We start from the raw sequence: 21,798 nt of genomic DNA, 5'->3' as shown, positions 1-21,798 counted from the left end.
CAGTGGGCTGCGGGTGACGGACGAGGGTGGGAACAGAGTGACCGTCAGGAGGCAGTGGAGGCAGGGAGTGGAGTGACAGCAGGAAGGTTGACTGGCCTCGCTGAGGGGTTGAATGTGAGGGGCTGAGAGGAAGAGAGGAAGCAGGCCGAATGCCAGGTGGGGGGCTTGAATGACTGAAGGGACGGTTGGCGCCATTTACGGAGAGGAGAAGGCTGGGGGCTTTGGGGTGGCGGTTGCCGAGTAGGTATTGGTTGCTGCCGTGCCTTGTGAGGAGGCGCAGAAGTGTGACCGTCTCTTGGGGAGCAAGTGATACAATTCTAATTCCATATTCAATTTTGTTAAACATAACGTGGTACCTGCATATTGTAATACATTGACAAAAACACAGTATCACTCCAGTAGGACTACAGAAAGGAACGCTGCGCCCAGAGTTTCCAGCTGGTGGCTGTGATTCTCCAGGTGGGGGTGGGGACACATGACTCCTAAGAGACGTGCCATAGCTTAGAGTCTCTGGCCTGGGAGGTGGCCAGGGGTGTGATATAAAGGAGAAGAAAATGGATGTTGAGATTTTTTCAATTGGGTATGTGTATGGGGGGTGGGGGGTGGGGGTGTGCTCTGGGGATGTGTGTGTTTGTGTGGCTACGGGTGTGTGTGGGTAGGTGTGGGGGGTACATGAGGGAGGGGTATGTGTGGGTGGCGAGGTGGCGGGGGGGGTGATCCTTGTGCTTGTGTTTTTATTTTATGCATGCTCTTCCATACCATGGCTTTTTGGGGGTGTGTGGGGGGGGAGTATGAAAAATAATTTGAGGTAGAAACATTTGGGAATTTGAAAAAGTCAGGGGAAGGCACACTCAAACGCTGGCCGTATCAGCCAGGCCATCTGCCTGCCACTGGGCCCACGGCTGCTGGGGAGGCCTCTCCGGAGAGTGAAGTAATTCAAGATGGCCAACTCCAATCTCCAGAGAGTCTTGGAGGACATGGTCGCAGTTACATTCCCAGGGGAACAACCTTTGGCCTCTGAAGATATCTACTTGTTTTCAGTTTCGAAAAGAGGCCCTGTAGTGAGGGGGTATTTTTTCAGAGTCTGAGGTGGTCGAGGGTCGGGAACACAGACGTTGGAGGAAGAGTGAAGACGCAGGCAGTGTTAGCCCAGAGGCAAGAAAATTCAGGTGCAGGGTCACTGCCTGCAAAGTTTGGAAGGGATCCCGTGGAGGGGGTGGCTTACGTGCTCAAGGATCAATCATTTATTAAGCACTCGATACGGTGCATCACCAGATACAGCAGGCACTTCCCTACCTTATCCCATTTCGACATCCCAACAACCCTTTGAGGCAGGACCATTTCCTGATTTGCCCACAGAGAGGAAAGTGAGGTTTTAGAGAGATGGACCAACTTGCTCACTGAGGTCACACAGTGGGTAAGTGTCGAGCCGGGGTTTGAACTCGAGCATTTTGCAACACGAAGCTGGGCTCCTGACTACCACCACCTCTGTATCTTTGATCCGGTCCACTGTACCCACCAGGTTCAACTCTGCCCTCGTACGGGGTGGGAGTGGGTGGGTTCCAAGCAGCTCTAGGTCCCAGGGCTCAGCATGAAGTCCCTTGTGCTGGAACCTCCTAACCTGGTGCTCAGCTCTCAATTCTGCCTCCTGCCAGGATCTCTGTGTCCTTATTGAGCCTGATCCCTGGGTCCTCAGGGCCTGGGACTTGAACTTCAACCCAAAGACTGGGCCCCTACTGCTCACTCTCTGACCTGGCCTCGATCTCTTCCTTCCTGGACACTAGGAGAGAGCTGTCCTCAAGTGCCCCACGGGGGCTCTGACCGCCTGCTGGACACCTGCCACCTCCCCCACGTCCCTAGGGAGTGTGCCCTCCCAAGCTCACAACTCCTTCACCTGACCCAACCCCCTTCCTTGCCCTGGCCGCTGGATCTGTGCCCCCAGCCTTGGCTGTGTCCCAGGGGAGAGGCCCGGGGCTCAATCCTAACTAGGACACCGTCATGGCTCGTGAAATGCTTGCAGAATGAGTTCCACAGTGCTGGGCTGCTGGTGAGATTTGTGTTTGTGTTTGTATTTGTTTGTTTGTTTGTTTTGTAGCCTGCAGCCCTTGAGAGCTTGTTATGTGCCAGGTACTGAATTAATCATGTCAAGTGGATTCCCTCATGTCACCCTCAAGCAGCCCCGCGAGCTGTGACAAGACGCTGTGGTGATCACTGTTAATGCACTGGTCCTTCCCCAGGTCAGAGGCTCTGCTGATACGCCCAGAAACCCCGAGACCCCAGAATCAAGACAAGCAGCCTCCTCCTTGGCCAGAAGCCCCACCTCCACCCCCTATCTCCCTGACCTGGGGCTCACTGCCCCTCCTGAGCTAGGACCAGACTCCAGGCACTATGGCTGGAAGGAAGTGACCCCGTCCTCCTGCCCACAGCCTGGCTTTGTTCTCATACAGCTGCCTTTGGGCCTCTGCCTGCTTAGAGCCCTGCAGGCACAGCCTCAGCTGGCCAAGACTAGGGGCTGCTCAGATTCTCACAGCCACTGACCCTGGGGTGTGACCCACTCAGCTGCTATCTGCTGCTGAAGACACTTCCAAGAGCTCCAGATGGGAGGGCTAGACAGTCCCCTGCCCCAGGGAAGGTGCAGCAGACCTGGTGATGGTCCCAATCTTCCCTGAGGGTTGGGCAGCCTCACACAGGGGCACCTGGGAGCCCCATATTTCCACTGCCCGGTCCCTCCCTGCACCCCTAGCTACTGAGCAACCTATCAGTCACTGTCTGGTTGGAAAGAGAACCACCCGATGCATTTTGAACAGAAAAACTTAATATAGGGAGGAGGTTACGCAGAGGATAGAAGATCCAAGGAGCACCCCAGAGGTTAACAACAGCAAAAAAGACACTCCAGTCCTTTGGCTGGAGGGACGCAGGGAAAAGGCAGTGTTATTAGTGTCCAGTGTTGGAAGCTACTGACAGAAACGGGGAAGCATAGCCAGGTCTGTTCAACGAGACTTGAGGCCACGGGGAGAGAGGGGCTGTCCCTTAGGGGCTGGAACCATGGAGAAGACCAGCCACAAGGAGCGATGGAGAGAGAGAGGGAGAAATACCTCGGGTTCTCCCCACCTTGCCCCTGCCAGGAAAGCAGAGGGCGGGAGGCCCGGGAAATGTAGTTCCCCGAAGCACAGAGCAGAGCAGGGCCGAGGATGAAGGCGAGGGCGAGCAAGCCAAAAGCCAACCTCTGGAGGTGCGAGCTGCCCAGAGGGGATAGCTGCGGCCCCAACACTCGCTCCGGCTTAAACTTCCCGCGGCCCAGGGCTGTCCCGAATCTGGGGCTACTGTTTAGAGCCCCCTTTCTGCTCACAGGCTCCAAGGATGCCCTGTCCCCTGAGGACAGGTGGATGGGCCCAAGACGGGGAACCCAGAACCACCTGAGATGTGCTAGAAGCACGGGGGCCGCCTGGGGCCTCGGTAGGGACCGGACAGCAGCAGCCGGTGCTCCTGAGCCCAGCCAGAAGTCAGAGCCCGGGAGGACAAACCTTTGCTCCCTAATCTGCTACGGGAGCCCCAGCAAGCTCTGGTTCCAGGGAATACGCCGAGAAGACGCCCCCGGGTGCAGAAGGCCCCAAGCCTGTGACCGGAGTTGCTGCTCCGGCAGAATCAGGAGGCTGATTGCTGCCTGGGTGCCTGGCCCACTTGTCCAGGCGCAGGACAGCAGAAAGGATATCGTTGGAGAGAAGCAGCAGAATCCGGGCCACTGGTGCCCTCCAGCGTGGCCCTGGACGGGAAACCTGCCCACCCTGGCCACACCACAGAGGGCAGAAGAGGGAAGATTCCAGGGATGCCTTTGGGGCGTGACGGCAGCCTCTGAGGGAAGGGCTGTGCCCAACTACAGCCAGGCTCTCAGGAGCCAGGATCAGGGGCTTCCTCCCCGTAGGGAAGTAGCAGGCCTCATCACCCTCCCACGTACAAGGGAGAAAGACAGGCCCTACGAACCTGTCCCTGCATGTCATGCCGTCTCTGCTGAGGTCCCCATAATGATGATAACTGTGTTTGTTGAGCACTAATGTGCTGGGTGCTGGGTGTTATAGCAGTATCTCATTTAATCCTTAAAAGAATTTTGCGGGAGGGGTGCCTGGCCGGCTCAGTCGGTTAAGCATCTGACTCTTGGTTTTCACTCAGGTCATCATCTCATGGTTTCGTGATTCCAAGCCCCGAGCTGGGCTCTTCGCTGGCAGCGTGGGGCCTGTGGTCTCCCTCTCTCTCTCTCTCTCTGCCCCTCTCCCAGTGGCACTGTCTTTCTCTCTCTCCCTCCAATAAATAAATAAACTTGAAAGAAATCTGTGGGATAGGTACCGTGGAGATCCTCATGGGTGGGTCAGAAAATATGGGACACCATCCAGTAAGTTCGAAGATGGCAATAGTAACAGGAGTATGAAAGGAATCCGTGCTCGCAGAGATCCAAGGAAGGGGGATTAATGTCTGGGTAAAGTGGGGACACACGAAGGCACTTCAGAGGAACTATAAAGAAATGACGCTCGTTCTCCAGAGGAGACTCTCCACCCACACTCAGGCAGAAGATGCAAAGCGGGGCTTGTTGTGGCCCATACAATCTCCACACGGATTTCACACACAACAAAAAAAAACAGACACAACCCTGGTTTCTGGCTTCTCTTGAAAAATCAGAACGTCTGGCATCGCTGGGCCCTCATTCTGTGGAACACTGGTTGCAGCCGAGAAGCTGCCAGCAAATCTGGACCGTGGGGGAGTGCTCTGGTCCAACACAGTCCCCACCACTCCCTAAGCTCTCACCCGGTCCTTCCTCTCAACTTCGCCATCTGCCCAGCCCCAGGGCATTTCGGGAGGACCCGCAGCGGACGGGTAGAGCCCTGCTGCCACCTGGTGGCCAGAGCTCACCATTTCCTTCAGGGCACAGCAGTGAGGCTCCTGGATGTGTGACCCATGAGCCGTCACACTGTTCCATTTACTACTCCCACCCACCACCCTGTGAGACCAGGAGTTGTGCCCATTTTACAGATGAGAAGACAGAAAAGACAAGTTCAGAAATTACGATAAGAACACATGAGGGGCGCCTGGCCGGCTCAGTCGGTTGAGCGTCCAACTTCCGCTCAGGTCATGATCTCACGGTTTGTGGGTTCAAGTCCCATGTCAGGCTTTGCGTTGACAGCGTGGAGCCCGCTTCGGATTCTGTCTCCTCTGCGCTTCCCCCACTCTCTCTCTCTCTCTCTCTCAAAAATAAATGTTTAAAAATTAAAAAACAAACAAACAAAAAACAGACAAGCAAGGTGAGATGAATGGACTGTTCAGGTTACCTGCTCTTCCTGATTGATGTTGCCAAAGTGGAATCCAATTTTTCCCGTAACCCCGGTCCAGGGTACTTTAGGCTCTGCCCTGTCATAACAGGCCCTACAGTGACCTCCATGCTGGAAGCTAGGTCCCGGTGGAGGGAGCCAGGGACTCCTTGGGATAAACCAGGACTCAACAATGAGTACTTTCGGGGCTGAGTGGAGAGGACAGGGCAGGCTGGGGGGCCTCACCAAATTTCTTCACATGCAGAAACCATGATAAGTGCACTTGCTACTTGCCTGTGGTCAAGGAGACCTTGAATTCAGGAGTCCTGAGGCCGAGCAAAAGGGAAAGGGAGGCCTTCTCAGGCCCAGGAGCTTTTCACACCACCACGCTAGCTCCCCAGGCCTGAGAGGGCCTCTCTTTCCCTTTCGCGTCCCCCAATCCCACTTATCCCACAGAACCCGGCCCCTGCCCTGCATCCTCCAGGAAGCCTCCCTGAGCACCTCAGCTCCCCACTCCCCCAGAACTCCCTCCTATCTGAGCACCTGCAAGCCTGGTCCCTAGGACCCCTCTGGCGCTGACGGCATCCTGCCCTGTCCTGCTTCTCCAGCTGGCCGGGAGATCGAGTCCCTGGAGGCAGGGCCTCCCAGCCCCTCTGGGATGTTTATGTAAGCAGTACGCATGGAAAATCTATTTCTTGAGCAGTGTGACAGGACCTTGGGGAAATTCCAGAATGCACTAGAGCTTGTATCCTTAAATACAGCCCTGGGTATGTCACTCCTCTACTCCAATCCCTTCGGTGGCTCCCCATTGCCTTCAGAACACAACCCAGCGCTCCTTCTCACGCTGCCCTCTCTCAGCCGTCTCCCACGACACCTACCACGCCTCCACACACGCTGTGTCCTAGCTCTACAGCCTTTCAGGTCCCCGATGAAACATGCTCATGCTTGCCCCTGGGCCTTGGCATGTGCCCTCCCTCCCACCTTCACCCAAGTTACCCATCAAGCCTCAGCTCAGACAGCGCTTCTTTCAGGAAGCCTTCCTGAGCTGCCAAGTCTCGGGGGGTGACCCCTCCGCTGGCACTTGCTACTGCCCCACCCAAACGCTTACACTGCACGGTAACTGACTACTGATTTGTCTGTCTCCCTCCCCAGACCGTGGGCTTCGGGAGGACAGGGCCCCCATCCGTCTGACTCCTCACCGGATCCCAGCAGCTGAGGCCAACTCCTGGAGGCACCAAGGGGTGGGTGTTAGACACTCATTAAATGAACCCAGGAGCAGATGAGGCGCCATTTTTATGAACAGCAGGTATCCAGTGAGCACAGGTCACACTGTGGCATCCGACTATCCAATGGGTAGAGTCCCACAAACCCCAGAGACATTTTCATCGGTGAAGTCCTTTATTCTCAGCAGGTCACATCATTGATTCACCAAGCTAGACCTCCATATCGTACGCGAGAATTCATTCATCTTCCCTTGACATTGTAATCTTATCCTCATGTTCAAAACAGGGTTTGGGCCCAAAAGGTTAAGGAGGATCCACTCTGTCGCAGGGAGCGAGGGCTACCCTCGTGAATCAGTCTTGTTTGGTTCACAGGCAAGTAACCTTAGCAAGTTTAATAGGTGAGAGCCCACCATGAAATAAGTAAGACACAGTGTAATGGATCTAGGCATTTAGGGGGGAAAAGGCACATTACCCAGAGTCCCCTGGAGAAAGTTCAGGCCGTTCTCTCTCTCTCGACATGCAATTTCTTACCTGTCAGTGACTTTTAATCTCATCCTCTTATCTACAAGACACCACAACCCATGTGCTACTGAACACATTTTCATTTTCCCCTCGCGAGATAGATTTGGTTCCAAGTGTATTTCAGGTTTCTCCCTCACGCCTTCAAGAACACCCACTTTTGTTCAGGTCCCTGTTAATGGCACTTAATACATATACATTCTGGGACCCGACAGAACAGGCTGTCCTATTTCAAGCCACCTCTACAGCCGTCCATTCCAAACATCTGAGCTAGGACAAAGCTCAGATGGGGTACATCCTAGCTTATAGCCTGTGGCCACTTCTGACTGCACACCCTCTCGTCCACCCCTGAGTGTCTTGTCCAGCCCCGATGGCACACCAGAAGCACCTCGGGAGCTTTCTGAGTTCCTGAGGCCCTGGCCACACCCCAGATGAATTCCATTAGAATCTCTGGGTGGGATCCTGGCATCAGTCACAGCTGAAAGTTGCCCAGGGACCACAGCAAGTAGCCAAGTTGAGAAGCCCTGAGCTAGGATTCCAGCCCACGGCAGATTCTCGGCAGTGAGGAACACACAAATGCATTTTCTATTTTATTATCTGCTCCCCTAGGCTTCCTGTTGGTACTAGAAACCTGAGCAGGAAAGAGAAAGGAAAGTGAGCCGAGGGCATCTTACAGAGTGAATTTCGTGCTGGGAAAGGGCCAGCGGGGACTGAGTTTCTCTTGCATTATGCATCTTCTGCTTTCACAAGCCGAGGAGTGAGGTGCAGACTCTCACACAGGCATGCATATTTCTCAAATGCCCTCCCCAAACCAGAGCTAACGGCGTTAGGCCCTACAGTTATAATAACATGGAGATGTTCTTGGAAATAAGCCAAAACTGCCACCAGTTTTTACACACACTCTAACCTGGGTTCGTTCCAAAATTGATCATTTGCATTAAAGATCATGCTGGACCATCCCCTTCTTTGGACCTTGAGATTTATCTTAGCCAAAGTGACAACACAGAGATGATGATTCAACAGTGGCTGCACCCCAAATTGCCCCAGTGGGCCAGTCTTCCTTGAACAGGAACTGTTTTTCAATTTCCAGGTTTGAGAAAGAGTTGACAATGGGTTTGATCTCACCAAGTTCAAGAGACTGGCTGCCTAGAATGCAGTGTTGAGAAGGATCCTGAAGTATACCCTGGGTTTGTGGGAAAGGACGCCACATTGATTGACAATGCCTGGACGGGGGAATGGGGAGCCGAACGCTCCTAGCTGCAGCTGGGTCAGGTGATGCTGGGCACATCCTGCTACCAAAGGCAATTTACATTTATACCACACTTCGCAATTTACAAGCAGCTTCCCAACCTTAGCCTCAGCTCATTCTCACCACAACCCTGTGAGTTGGATCTTTGTGGCGGGGAGGGAAAAACAGGTTGTGTCCTGTGTCTAAGGCTCCACGGCCAACTGACTTCACATTCACTGCTGCCTCCAGGCCCTGAAACCACCGGGGATTCCCCCTGGCTCCCAACTTCCAGAAACTGGAAACCAAGCCATGCCTAAGCTCCCCCACCCACCAGGCTTTTGACCACTTGCTGCATAGAGTTGCCTCTGCCATTTGCATAGCCTTTCGCTCCCTAATCTGGCAGTGTGCAACAGCCTCACGGGCCCCACCTAACACGCTTTCAAAGTCCCTCCCTTCCCCGGAACAGCCTCTCAATTTGCCTAAACACATTCCAGAACTGTGATGTGGCCACGCCCATTCCCAGGCTGGGCCAACGGTCTCCTGAGAACCTTCCCACGGGCCCCACATGGCCTGGCTTCCCTGCTCAAGAGGGCTCCCAGGGGTCCGATGCCCAGGACAGCTCAGCTCCCAGCGTGGAGAAATAAAAGATGACCGGTCGGCAGTGGTGTCTCTTGATGCCACATGAAGGAAGTGAACCGTCAGGGCAGGTAGTCCTGGACCTCTCCAGTGTGTCCCCGTAACCCCATCGCACGCAGGTACCCTTCACCTGGGTGACCCACTCCCATGGGCAGGGCTGGATGAAAGCACAGGTAAGATTGGCCATAAGCTACAGCAAGTCCTTATCAATCTGACCTGCCATCCAGGCTGTTGTGACTTCAGATGGGAACCACCTTCTTTGCAGGCATAACAGTGGTTCTGCCTGGAGCCTTCCAAGCTCACCCAAGCCAAGCCGGGTACTCTGCAAGGTCCACCCACCTCTTCTGGCTGCCCTTCACCCAACCTTGGCCTGATCCCCCCCCTTCCAGCCCCGCCTTCTCTTGGCTTCTCTTCCTTCGCAGGATCACGGCATCTAAGCCTCCCCATCCCTTGGCAACACGGGCTCCAAGGAGGGCACCCTAAGAGGGCAGACTCCAGCCCCACGGAGCTGGGCTTGGGGCCCTGGCCAGGAAGCTGGAAGGCACATATCCCCTCTGCCCGTTCACTTCCACGAGGCTCCATTCTGGGTTCCCCTTCTTGTCCTGGGCCTCCAGGACAGTCACCAGCTGGCCTGCCTGCAGACTCACTTCATGGCTGCTTCTGGCCACGAAGGGGTACACTGCCACCACCTGAAACACATGGAAAGTGACACAGAAATGGTGGGGGGGGGGGGGGGGAGACAGACAGACTCCACCCAGAGAGGCTGTTCGTCCTGCTCCCTCCCACCCGACTCAGTCCCCACTGCTGGGCTGTCACCACCTCCCAAGGACATCCTGTATGCTACAGATGAAGGCTACCTCTGCTACTTCCCACTATGTGGCAGGTTCCGTCCCAGCACTTTACCTCGTGTTGACGCTCACAATTATATAATCCCAGTTGGCCCATTTTTCAGATACGGAAGTTGAGACTCCGAGGGGTCAAACAACTTATTCAGAAATCACATGGCAATGAAGCCAGGCCTGTCTGGCCTCAGCCCACTGCTGCCATCTCACTGACTAGAAGGCATGGCCTTCTCTGCCTCATCACCTCCCCCCCACCCCGCCCTATCTAAAGGTGTCATCTGCTCAGGCCCATTTCCCAGCTTGGAGTACAGAAAAGAGGTTGGGTGACTTGGTCATGTTTTCGAGAAAAGCACTGAGCTGGAGGAAAAACTGGAGGGAAGGGCATTTATCAGGCTAATATTTCACCTCCCTGGCCTCAGTTTCATCATCTGCAAAATGGATGTGATATTATCCTTCCCGCCAGGTGGCTGTGGGAATTTAATGAATGATGAAGGCCTGTGCCTGGTACACAGTAAGGGCTCAGTAAATGAAGGCTGCTCTGATTATTTTTACCGTTCCCACTGTTACTGTGGCCAAGCCTCAGGAACAATCAGGAGCAAGGGAAGACTGGGAGGACCCCACATGTGTGGACCCATGAACAGGGAGGCAGCTGATGTGTCTGGGAAGATAGACCCAGAGACACTGCCCACCCTGGGTGGAGCAGGGACTCAACTGGGGGGCCAGGCCCTCTCGTGAGATCCTCGTGGGTCCTTTGCTGATAGGTGGGAACGTCCTGCAGGAGGCAGGCTTGATGCACTAATTGTGGCTGGTGCTCCAGGCACTGGCCCTTGGAGCCTTCCCAGGGACGCGTCACAAGCCGCAAACGTCAGATTCCACAGGCTTCCATGCAGCCCCCACGCGGCCCACTTCAGGCTCGGCTCTGGCCTGAGACACCCCCTGGCTATTCACTGCAAGCCTCTGGGTTCCCACCCCTTGTCCCCCCAGGCCCCTTCTGCTGCTCAACTGTCACCTGTGAAGCTCCTCCTTTCTAACTGGGAGCGTGGCCTCCCTTTACTGAGGTTCACATATGCCCGCCCGGCTTTCCTATCCCATCCAGCCCTCACGGCGACCCCACTGAGCTGCTCTCCCTCCAGAACTCTGTCCCAGCAAAGTCAAACCCTTCCGTGGCTTCCCATCACTGACTTGTGTTTTGAGATGTAAGTCAAATACCGTGACAGTCATCTTTCTAAAGCGTACAATGCAATCGTTTTTAATACGTTCAGAGGCTGAGCAACCCTCACTACTGATTCCAGAACATTTTCATCACCTCAAAAAGAAACCCCATACCAGACAGCAGCACGTCCCATCCCCCAACCGCAGCCCCTGCCAGCCACTGATCCACTTTGTGTCTCTGCATTTGCCGGTTCTGGACTCTGGACTTTTCATATAAGCGGAATCACACAGCACGTGGCCTCTCGTATCACACTGAATGTGGTGGCAGGTATTGGCACCTCCTTTTTTATGGCTGAGTAATAATTAACTGGACGGATATGCCATATTGTGTTTACCCATTCATCTACTGGTGGACATTTCACTTGTTTCTAATTTTTGGCAGTTATGGATAGTGCTGCAGTGAACGTGCATGTACGTTTCCCATTGGTTTTTAAGTAAGGGCTGACACCCTCACCGAGACCACCAGGCCCTGCTGGCCTGGCCCTGCCCACCTCTCCAGCAGCGCCTCACCCCTGCCCTCCTCTTCCTGGACCACACCTGCTTTAGTCAGTTCCTCACGAGCCCCTGTCTGGGCCTCTGCATTCCCGGAGCACGCTTTCTGGGGAGCTCTTCCCCTCCACATCCCAGCACACCCCCTTCAGCCAATCAGTCCCCGCTCACCCTTCAAATCTGAGAAAAAGCCATCATTTTTCTGAGAAAAGCCTTTTCTGAACCTCTCCCACACCTGGGGCCCTGGCATGTATCACTGCTCTAACTTTACAATTATCCACATGATTATTTTATTACTTGCTCAGATTATAAATCTGAGGAAGGCAAGGACCAGGATTTACTTGTGCTCATTATTAGGTCTGTCCTCTAGCACACTGCCCGGCAAATATTGAATGAATGAATGAACGAACGAATGAATGAATCCCACTTGTCCTGCTGATAGGGAGCAAGGGGTTGCTGATGTGGCAGGGATGGGGGTTTCCTTCTTCCAGGTCCACTCCTGACCAGGACACCGGTGTGGCCACTGACCAAGGCCCTGGCCTCATGGGACGGTAGCCTCTTGGAACAGGAGGAAAGTGAAAGCCCCACTCCAGGTGGCCATGCAGAGACAGATCCCACCCCTCCCCCAGACTCACCTGGGTCACTGTTGGGACGGAGGGGACTGGGGCTGGGCTGGGCTCTGGTGTTAGATGATGGGAGTCCTTGGGAGGCTGCACTTGCTCTTTGACCTCCTCCTGACCGGGGATGACACGGTACAGCTCCAGCTTCCCAGCTGGCACGTACCCTCGATGCCCTACAGGACATGCAGAACGTTATCGGGCTGCGGACCGCCCTCCCCACCCTTCAGGGGTAGAGGACGTTACCACCATTTCACCGAAGTGAATACCTCCAACACAGCTCTCCAGCCCAAAAGAGGACCTGAAGAGGTCATGGCAGGAACCTCACAAAGCCATCCCCAACCCACTCCCACTCACTGTTTCCAGCCTCTACTTGCACACCCTCACTGACAGGGAGCTCATTCCCTACTGAGGCAGCCTACTCTGTTTTGAACAGCTTTGACAGAGATTAAAAAGTTCTTCCTGGGGCTGGTATGAAAACTGCTTTTCCGGTGCTGGGCCCACGTGTCCCCTCCGCCTCTAGCAGAGGCCCAGAGCAGGGCTGCTTCCTCACCCCAGGACGGCCTTTTCCAGGAGGCAGAAACTGCCTTTCCCTTCTCCAAGTGCCCCCAGTTCCTGCTCAGGAACAACGACTCCAGGGCCGTTCCGGCTGCTATGGCTGTGCATGGTCAGCACTTCCCAAGGGCCCACGGGGTGCCAGACTGGCATTCTATTGTCTAGCTTTCACATCCACCCTCCGGGTCAGGACTCTTGTCTCCATCTGATGGCTGAGCCAACACAGCTTAAGAGGCTCCGTAACTTCTCTGGGGTCACGCAGTTAGTCGGGTGGCAGGCTGGGGATCCCGGCTCCGTCCTCTTGACCCCAGGGGCCAGCTTGAACACCCAGGCGGCTGGGTCACGAAGAGTGCCCTTTCACGATTTCCGCTCGATTGTATCGTTTTCTTAAGTTTTTGATAGACTCACTTTTTAAACCTTAGACCTGTTCTATCAATAATTTGAAGAAAATATCGGCTTCTGTACTGGTTCTAGTTTTTCTCAAACGCAGAAAAACATTTCAGTAACAATTACAATAAACAGTCTGAAGGGGAAAAGCTGTCTGTGGATCCCCACCGGGTCCTGTGTCACCCTCACCTCGTGGGTCACGTGCCCCTTTTTGGAAGACATTGCAGGCCATCCTGTCCTGGGTTCAAAGTGCCCCTCGCCTCCTGCCCAGTTACACTGGGGCGCCCAGACCTGAGCAGCACACCCGAGGGCGGGACCAGTGCGCAGGAGACAGGACAACATCTCCCTCATTCTGGATGTCAGATGTCTCCCATGTGGCTGGGATCCAAGCGTCCCCTGTCTGCGAATCTACATCTTTCAGAGCGAGGCTGGAGTTCTCTCCATACATCTCTGTCTACCCCGGTGGTCTGTGAAGTCCCCAGGCAGGGTCCTTGTCTTCTCTGCACAGCGCTCAGCACACAATAGGTGCTTGATAATGCACGCAGCAACATGAGACTGCCTTCCTCTTGTTGGCATGTCACCTACCATACCAGCTGGCTGTGCCCCAAGCCCTGCATTTTCCCCTGTGCCGATCCCCATCCTGGGTTTGCACAGCCAGGCTCTGGCCCACACTAGTGCCCGGATCTCCCCGCTGGTTCCCGTTGGGTGGTTTTCCTAGAGGAAGGGGAAGAGCCCACGAAGTCCCACGTACCCCCAGTGTCCACCAGCCAGCGGCTGCTGTTGCCTTTGGTGTCCTTGTTTTGAAGGAGAGCCACAATCTGGCCCCGCAGCAGCGTCAGGTCCAGAGTCCCAGCCCCACTGATGTTGCTTGTCACCTGGTACAGCTTCTCCGGGCCATATCTGCTTAGCAGCACCTGCACCTGGCGTTCAGCCCCTGGAAGGACCGGCTGGGGGGCGGGAGGGAGGGACAGACAGAGACACGGGGGCCTGAGTTGGCGTGTCAAAGCCGGTGCAGTGTTTGCCCACGTGCCGACAGCCAGGGGACCTGGGCTGATCCAACCTCTGCTGCCGACAGGCATCCCAGCCGGGCAACAGTCTCCTTGCCAACAGATGGCTGGACCACAGGAAGAACACATACTCTTAGCAGCCGAAGGGATCTCAGAAAAAAAAAAAAAACAACCCAAAAACCCTCTAATTTAACCCCTAAAGCCCCTCTAGGTCTACACTTCTGGGATTTTCTAAAATCCTAATTCGGGTCCTGAAATTTCTCAGTTACAGCACTCTAGGACTGGGCCCTAAACTCTGGCCCCAGCCTCAAGCTGAATCATCCCACAGGAAAAAGCCCGGCAGGGCTCTTAGCAGGGCTGTGAGCTTCCCACGGCCACCTGGCCTTCCTCGTGTGGCTGCTGTGACAGCCAGCACAGGGTGACACACACAGACCCTCCCTCACGTGCGAAGGAAGGGAGTGCTATCTTTTATTCCACAAGTGTTCACTGAGCACCTACTGTTCACAAGGCCCAGGAAGCCTTGTGAATGGGGTAGTGGAAACACAGAAGACAGCTTTGCCCTGATGCGAACTGCCACCCAGCTGGGAAGAATGACTCAGTGGCACTGTCTGCCCATCCAACGACTTCCTGGCATTGCCTTTGTTTTCTTGCTCATGGTTTCCAGAAGTATCACCAAGAAGGGACTCGGAGACAACTGTCCCCTTTTTGTGAAACAAAGGAGAAATTTAAGATGTTCTATATAGATCTACCATATACTCTCTGACTATGTATCATATTCTATATGGTTATTTCTGGGAGAAGAGGTGTTGGTGTAGGGAAAACAGGCAGAGGTGCCCTTCAGGGGCATTTGGGCACAGACTCTGCCATTAGCCCTACTCCAGAGGGTTCGCTAGTCAGGATCGAGAACCAGGAGGACCTGGTGTTTCTAAATAGGCCCTTAAATGCAAGTGGAGACAGGGTGGCTTTCCCCGCTGCGCAACACCCCCCCCCCCCCCCCGCTCCAGAATGCTGGTGTTAACCCGAGTATAAAAGCCAGTGGTGTAGAAACATTTGCCTCCTTTCCCAAGTCTGAGAGAGGCCCTAGGAAGAGAACAGCAGTATTCCCTGGAGGAGCCGAGGGGAGCCAGGGAAAAATACCACCAGGAGTGATGGGACGGAAGCACTCCTGGGTGACCACCTCGCTTCTGTGGGTTCTGCACCCTCAGGCAGAGAAGTCTGGAATGGATAGGGGGAGTGTGGGCGGTGGGGCAGAAACAAAGGTGGAAAAGAAGGGGCTTCCGTTCTCTTCTACTGACTTGCAACACATACTGGGGTTATGATGTTCCCATTCGTTTTCTCTTTTTTGTTTCTCTGTGTCTTCTTTCTACAATCAGCTTGGGATGCTTTTCCGATAAGAACGTTATTGTGTCTTAAGTAGAAAGAGAGAGGAGGCTCCCACGCCCCGGGACCCATACAAGTGCCCGCTCTGTGATTTTCTGCACCTTCCTCTCCCCGCATAGCAGGGCCCCTGCCACACCCCCCACGAGACCTCTGCTGGGGCAGTGTCAGCGTAGGAGAGGAAGTGGGGACGGCTGTGGCCCAAGCAGGAGTCAGCACCCCTCGGAACGGCCATGCATCTCTGATGGTCTTTGACCTTCTCTGCACTCCAGCCACGTGCCCAGGCCACCTGTATGGGCGCGCTCTGCTGGGCTCCTTTACTTGTCCCTCTGTGTCCCCTTCCCCCTTCTGGGGAATCCTGGGACTGTCTCCTGACCCTTAATTTCGCAATTCCACGTACGACTGAGCACCCAGTTTCAATTTCCTCAAATCCAGGCCCGTCCTCCTCTGGGGACTCTTTCTCCTTTAGCTACTTCAGCTCTGTTTACAAAACAGACTACCTAGGGGCACCTGGATGGCTTAGTCGGTTAAGCATCTGACTTCGGCTCAGGTCATGATCTCATGGTTTGTGAGTTCGAGCCCCTCGTCGGGCTCTGTGCTGACAGCTCAGAGCCTGGAGCCTGCTTCCGATTCCGTCTCTGTCTCTCTGCCCCTCCCCTACTCGCTCTCTGTCTCTCTCTCTCTCAACTATAAAACATAAAAAAAAAATTTTTTTTTTAAACAAAACATTACCTGTGTATCTCCTTCAAGTGGACTGGAAAGTACCCTTTCCTTATATTTTAGAGAAAAATATTTTACAAAAAAAAAAAAAAAAAAAAAAAAGCTGCACCCCATTGGCAGGTGAAGGACCGAACGGTCTACGGGACAAGGAGGGACACTTACCTGTACGGTGGGAGGTGGCAGCACTTTCTCAAAGTTCTCTTGAAAGGAGCGAAGCTGGTGACCAGTCTGGCCCAGCACATCTTCCACCAGCTTCCTGAAGGCTGGCTCGGAGAGGTGGTGGTGAGGCAGCTGGGTGGGGCAGACACTGTCATCAGAGCACGCTCTGGAGAAAGGGGACAGAAGGACTCTGGCAGCCTACACTCCAGCCCCGATGTGTTACGATGGGTCTTTCCGTCTCTGTCGGCTGCCATTTTTGCCTGCCGACTGCCCCACTCTCTGTCCTTCAAGAAAGCATCCCTCTGGGAGGGTCTCGCGGGATTGCCCACCGTGGTGCTGCAGCCACACGGCTGGCAGGCACGGACACCCTTCTCCCATCCACCGTGATCAGCCCACCGACTGGACAAGCAGCCCGCGCAAGGCTCAGAGTCGTCCTCCCGCAGATTTAGTATGTGAAGGCTGAGAACGACAGAATAACGTTTCCCCTAGCTTCTGAGATGTGAAGCTGTCTCTCCCACCATGCAGAAAAAGGGTCTGCCTGAGAATGAAGCCAACCCGGAGAAGGACACAGAGCCAGGAGGGGGAGCGAGAGTCAGAGCCCCGACAACACTATCTGTACTGAATGCAGCCTGCCCGGGGCTCATCCCCTCCGGAACCTCCCAGTTATGCAAGTCACGACGCTGTTCTTTAGGCCTAAGCTGGGTTGGAGCCCAAGGAGTTCTGAGTAATGCTCCACGCTGAGCCCCTGGCCGTGCTAGCCATCTTCAGCATTCTTACCACACGACCTAGGAATGAGTTAGACCCCACAGCTAACAGAGACATGTCCTCTCTCTGCTTGTCACCAAACTCACTGCTCTTGGCTCTGACTCAGAGCCCTTCCCCCGCCCCCCAGGATGCGGACAGACTGAGGCTCCACCGTGCAGGCCTTTCTTGGACTCCACAGGACCGGTCCAGGGGGAGGGGCCATGGGCCACAGACAGGAAGCGGGCACCAATCACTGACAGGCCCAACCAGGAAATGTCCCCTTTCAGCTTGTATAAAGCTGACCTTCCCGCTATTGGCACCCTGTAATACTCCCCAGCCCCGCACATCCCGGTCTGAACACCAGGGGCCTGGCAGCCTTGGAGGGAAAACTAGAGGGCGGGAAGAGAGTGACAAGATCATCTAATCAGATTTACCCTCTGCCTTCAGGAAAGAGAAATGCTTCTTTTTGCAGATGGTTCAGGCTTAATTGAATTCAAAAAGAGTGTCTGAGATAGAACTCTGTATTAAATGCTTGGAAGGCCAAAAAGAATAAAGCCTACAGTCCCAGCCCTCCTCAATAAGGGGAAACAGCTTCATCCAGCAGCCCAGCAGAAGGCAGTCTCTGCTAGGTGCTTCACAGAGCACATCCGAAGGGCTGGTGGAGGACAGAGGGCGGTGAGATGGGTTCTCCCAGCCGGGGAGAGGGGATCCGGAGGGCTTCATGGAGAGACTTGTTCATCTTTCACATGTTTGGGGAGTTCCCGCCATACGCCAGGCACTGTGGAAGGCATGGGGGACGATGGGGTAGGGGTGTTCCAGGCCAAGGAAGGAGTCGGTGCAAAGGGCCGTGGTCACACTCAGAAGAGGTGTGCTGGAAGGGGCTGCGGGGGTGCAGTGAGGCACAGAGCCTCCACGGAGGTGGAGCATGTGTGATTTAGAGGAAATCTCATGCAACAAACTGCATGGGGGCAGCTAAGCTGGAGACCATGAGGCAGAGGAGACAGCATGTGGTATGGGGAGTGCTGGAAGTTCCCGGGGGGCCAGACCCACAAGCCCCTCAGCTCGGATGCTGACATCAGAGAGAGACTGGAAAGCAGCTGAGTCTGCCTTCCTGTGTCAACCCCAGTTTTCAAGAATCAAAGTTTACCCTTGGAAGTTTGTCCAAACCTCTCTGCAAGCTCTTTATGCTTTCAGCAGACAGCTCTTCTAACAGGCTGTCAAGCATTGTTCAGAGCCTGGGCTCCAGGGTTGAACTGCAAGGGTTCAAATCCTGCTATCAGCGGGGTGGCCTTGGGCAAGCCGTTTAACCCCTCTGTGCCCGGGGCTTCCTTTTGGAATGAGGACAGTAACACCACCTACTCTACAGGGTCACTGTGAAGATTAGGTGAGACAATACACGGAAGGTGCTCACTAAGTGCTCACAAGGAGGCGGCTGCTAGAAGAACAGTAGCAGCAGAATGAGGCTTGGGACATTCACTCCTGATTGTGTAGAAGGGTCCTGGCCTCTGTCACCAATGTCTAATACACCCCAAGACCTGGCCCCAAGGTCTGCTATTTTCCCAGCAGAGCCTCTTCCGCGTCTGAATCCCAGAGCCCAGGAATGGCCTAAAGTCCCAGTTCTACCCTTGTTTACATGATCTGATTCCATGGATGGAAGGAGAACCGGCATCAGAGAGATCCAGAAGGTCCCCGTGGGCTCCTCCCAAGCACCCGATGGCCTCTTTGGAAGGCCCCATCTCATTCCATCCCAGCCCCCGCAAACAGCTGAGGGGGCCAAGAGGCCTTGCCTGGCTATCCTACAGAGGCCTTACCTGAGCCAAGCTGCCCTCTGCCCTCTGCAGCACTTGCTTCGCAAGGTCCCTCTGGAGGTCCACGAACGTGTGCAAGATCTGGCCCAGCCACCGCATGGCCAGCTGGTTAAGCTGGGGGAGTTCAGCCACCAACAGGGAGTTGAGGGCCTGGTACGTGTGCCGGGCCTCCTGCTCCTCGTACGTCACGCTGCCCACCTCCAACAGCTTCTCTTCCACCCTCTCGAAGTCCAGTAGTTTGTCCAGACGCTTCCTGACCAGGTTCTGAGGGCCACTCAGGGCTTTAGCGAGGCTGCACAATGGCTGCCATACCAGGCCTTCCAGCCGCTGCTTCTGTGGGGAGAGGTGAGCTGGGGGGCTGGGCAAGGAAGTGGCAGAGGACAGGCACCTGGGAGAAGGGGTTTTGGAGGCAGGTAGGACTGGGCTCTAGTCCCGCCCCCACAGACTAGCCGTGGCCTCTTGCGTGTTATGTAACCTTTCTGGGCCTCCACGTGCCCATCTGAAAAACGGGGACGGTGCACATACGAGCTTAGCAGAGTGCCTGGCGCTTCCCAGCATCTGTGCACAGGTCTGAAAAGATCTTGTATAGAGTGGTGATCACAAACACAGTCTTTGGGGGCTCAGATCCCAACTTGCCATTGACCATCTGAGTCACTTTGGGAAGTCACTTTCTCCGAGCCTCCAGCTCTCATCTGCAGAATGGGGCTCTTAATAGCATCGACCCCGTGAGCCACGTTGTGAAGATTAAATGAGATGAAGACTGTAAAGGGCTCAGCAGCTTATGTGCCTGGCAGACAGCAAGGCACAACAAACATTAGCAGGGGCTATTTTTATCAGTAAAATGCATTAATAATAATCCCTGCCCTGCTGACAACTCTGGGCGGTTGCGGATGTGACAACCGTGTAAAGGTCCTGACTTCTAAATATTCTTCTTTTTCTTCTTCTTCTTCTTTTTTTTTTTTTTTTAAGTAATCTCTACACCCAACGTGGAGCTCAAACTCCCAACCGCGAGATCAAGAGCTGCATGTTCTACCGATGGAACCCGCGAGGCGCCCCCTAAATATCGTTCCTAATAGGCTCTGCCGCCTGCCTGAAAAGCAAGGGGAAAGGAGAGGCTGCACTTACAAAGTCTGGGAAGGCCTGGAGCTGGAGGTCTCCCATCAGGCTGCAGTACTGCACCACCGGCCCCCCAGGGATGTCCAGCTCGGATTCCTGCGGCCTGAAGCGGAGGAAAGCCTGGACCCCGAGCAAAGGAGAGATAGTCAGTCATGGCCCATCACAGCCATCTCACGCCTGTATCCCCACCCCCCAACTCTACCCTCAAAGAGACTGTCCAGGCTCTCTGCACACCCACCGTGACAGCGAAGCACACAGCCTAGTCAATCCTTGCACAACTTGGGTGATTAGAAAGTTCTTCCTTGGACTGAACCAACATCTCTCTCCCTATTCCAGCGCTTTCCAAACTTCATGCCTTTGCCGATCACCTTTGTGGTTTTACTGCCATGTCCATGTTCCACACATTCTATTAACCCTTGAAATCAACTAACCATGCCTATTTGTATCAAAGAATTTAAAAAAAAAAAACAACAACCCACTGATGACACTACCATAAGAGGAAAACCAGCAATCACTGTCATAAATAGGCACGTAAGAGTAATTGCAATAAAAACAACATCGTTAAGTTCTGTCTGGACATCGTTGCCTACAGAAGGCTCCCAGCCCGAGACTCGCTCTGCCCGTGTTTGTTTGTTTTTTTTAATGTTTATTTTTGAGAGAGACAGAGACAGAGCTTGAGCGGGGAAGGGGCAGAGAGAGAGGGAGACACAGAATCAGAAGCAGGCTCCAGGCTCCGAGCTTTCAGCACAGAGCCCGACGCAGGGCTCGAACTCACAGACCGTAAGATCACGACCCGAGCTGAAGTCGGACGCCCAACCGACTGAGCCACCCAGGCGCCCCTCGCTCTGCCTGTGTTAAAGACACACAGGCAAAAGAAGGTTCTCCTGGACTGGGGATTACAAGAGGGAGTTGCGTGCTTGTTACGGGATTGCATGTCAACGCTGTGTCTGTCACATAAGCCTGAGTCTGGGGAAATGCAGCCAAATGCTTCCAAATATCTGTCCTACCTGCAGAGCCACATGTGTCTCTCATATGCCTCTGGTTTCTCTCTCATGGCCTCTCCATCCTTTTTCTTGAGAGCCTTCCCCGCCCAGCTCCTTGTACTGTGACAGGATCCTGCTGCCGGATCCTTCCGCCGGGGGGCCCGGGATGGAGCAGGAATGAGCAGGGGGATCTGCCCCACACAGAGGGAACTGTGGGCTCCCTCATTTTACACACTTCCCATAAGGCCACCCCAAACCCCACTGTACGAAGAGCCTGTGATCATCTGACCAGACTGCTTTGCACCAACGGACATGACTGAGAGCGAAACCACAGGAAAGGGACACAGTGGATGGAATGAGTCAGCATCCATGACAAAAGTCAAGGACGCTTTGGGCACGCGTCGGAAGGCATGCAAACTGGGGTTCCTGCAGGCTAAATTCAGCGTCTAGAAATATTTTTTCTTGGGCCCGTACAGCATTTAAATTTTCATTTGTCGTTCACATGGACACATCAGGGGATTTCGTCTAAAAGTCTGAATTTTCAGTTGTTGTCTTTTTTTCCCCCCTAAAATCAGAACTGGCTACTCTGGGTCCACACTCCCAAAGAGCAACAGCTTCCCCGAGCCAAGTAACAGCTGCCCCTTTAGCTTGGAACCATCCGCCCATCCAGTCAGTCAGTCAAATTCTAAATATTATTATGTATTTAACGCTCCTGAAAAGTCTCGTAAATAGCCTGTTAGATATTAAGCCGTGAACACCTGCACATTTCACTCGGCAATATTACCTGCCTGACTCCTTCAGGCACCTGAGTCTGTCCCCTGCTCTAGGTACCAGAATGGCAGGATCCCTCTAGAGGGCTCGGACGCCAGTGAATTTTAA

The 21,798-nt window shown here is 54.3% G+C and overlaps 1 protein-coding gene across 3 annotated transcripts in view; it reads right to left on the bottom strand.

Annotated features, from left to right (window-relative positions):
• ARHGEF37 (Rho guanine nucleotide exchange factor 37) overlaps positions 1-21,798 on the bottom strand; it is a 107,659-nt gene that overhangs the window by 41,753 nt on the left and 44,108 nt on the right. For 2 of the 3 annotated variants that reach the window (XM_040497399.1, XM_040497418.1), the window contains exons 8-12: positions 19,946-20,056; positions 18,824-19,153; positions 16,272-16,400; positions 13,757-13,952; positions 12,082-12,239 (exon numbers count right to left, since the gene is read on the bottom strand). In XM_040497399.1, the coding sequence (XP_040353333.1) occupies positions 12,082-12,239; positions 13,757-13,952; positions 16,272-16,400; positions 18,824-19,153; positions 19,946-20,056 (924 nt within the window). Of the gene's footprint in view, positions 1-6,676; positions 9,593-12,081; positions 12,240-13,756; positions 13,953-16,271; positions 16,401-18,823; positions 19,154-19,945; positions 20,057-21,798 lie in introns of those variants that run through there. The other variant, XM_040497409.1, reaches the window with a different exon arrangement.

The sequence above is a fragment of the Herpailurus yagouaroundi genome, unplaced genomic scaffold (assembly GCF_014898765.1).
Source record: "Herpailurus yagouaroundi ecotype Mexico unplaced genomic scaffold, PumYag 29, whole genome shotgun sequence".
Taxonomy (NCBI): Eukaryota; Metazoa; Chordata; class Mammalia; order Carnivora; family Felidae; genus Herpailurus; species Herpailurus yagouaroundi.
The sequence above is the reverse complement of the archived record's forward strand: the minus strand, read 5'-3'. Positions and strand labels throughout refer to the sequence as shown.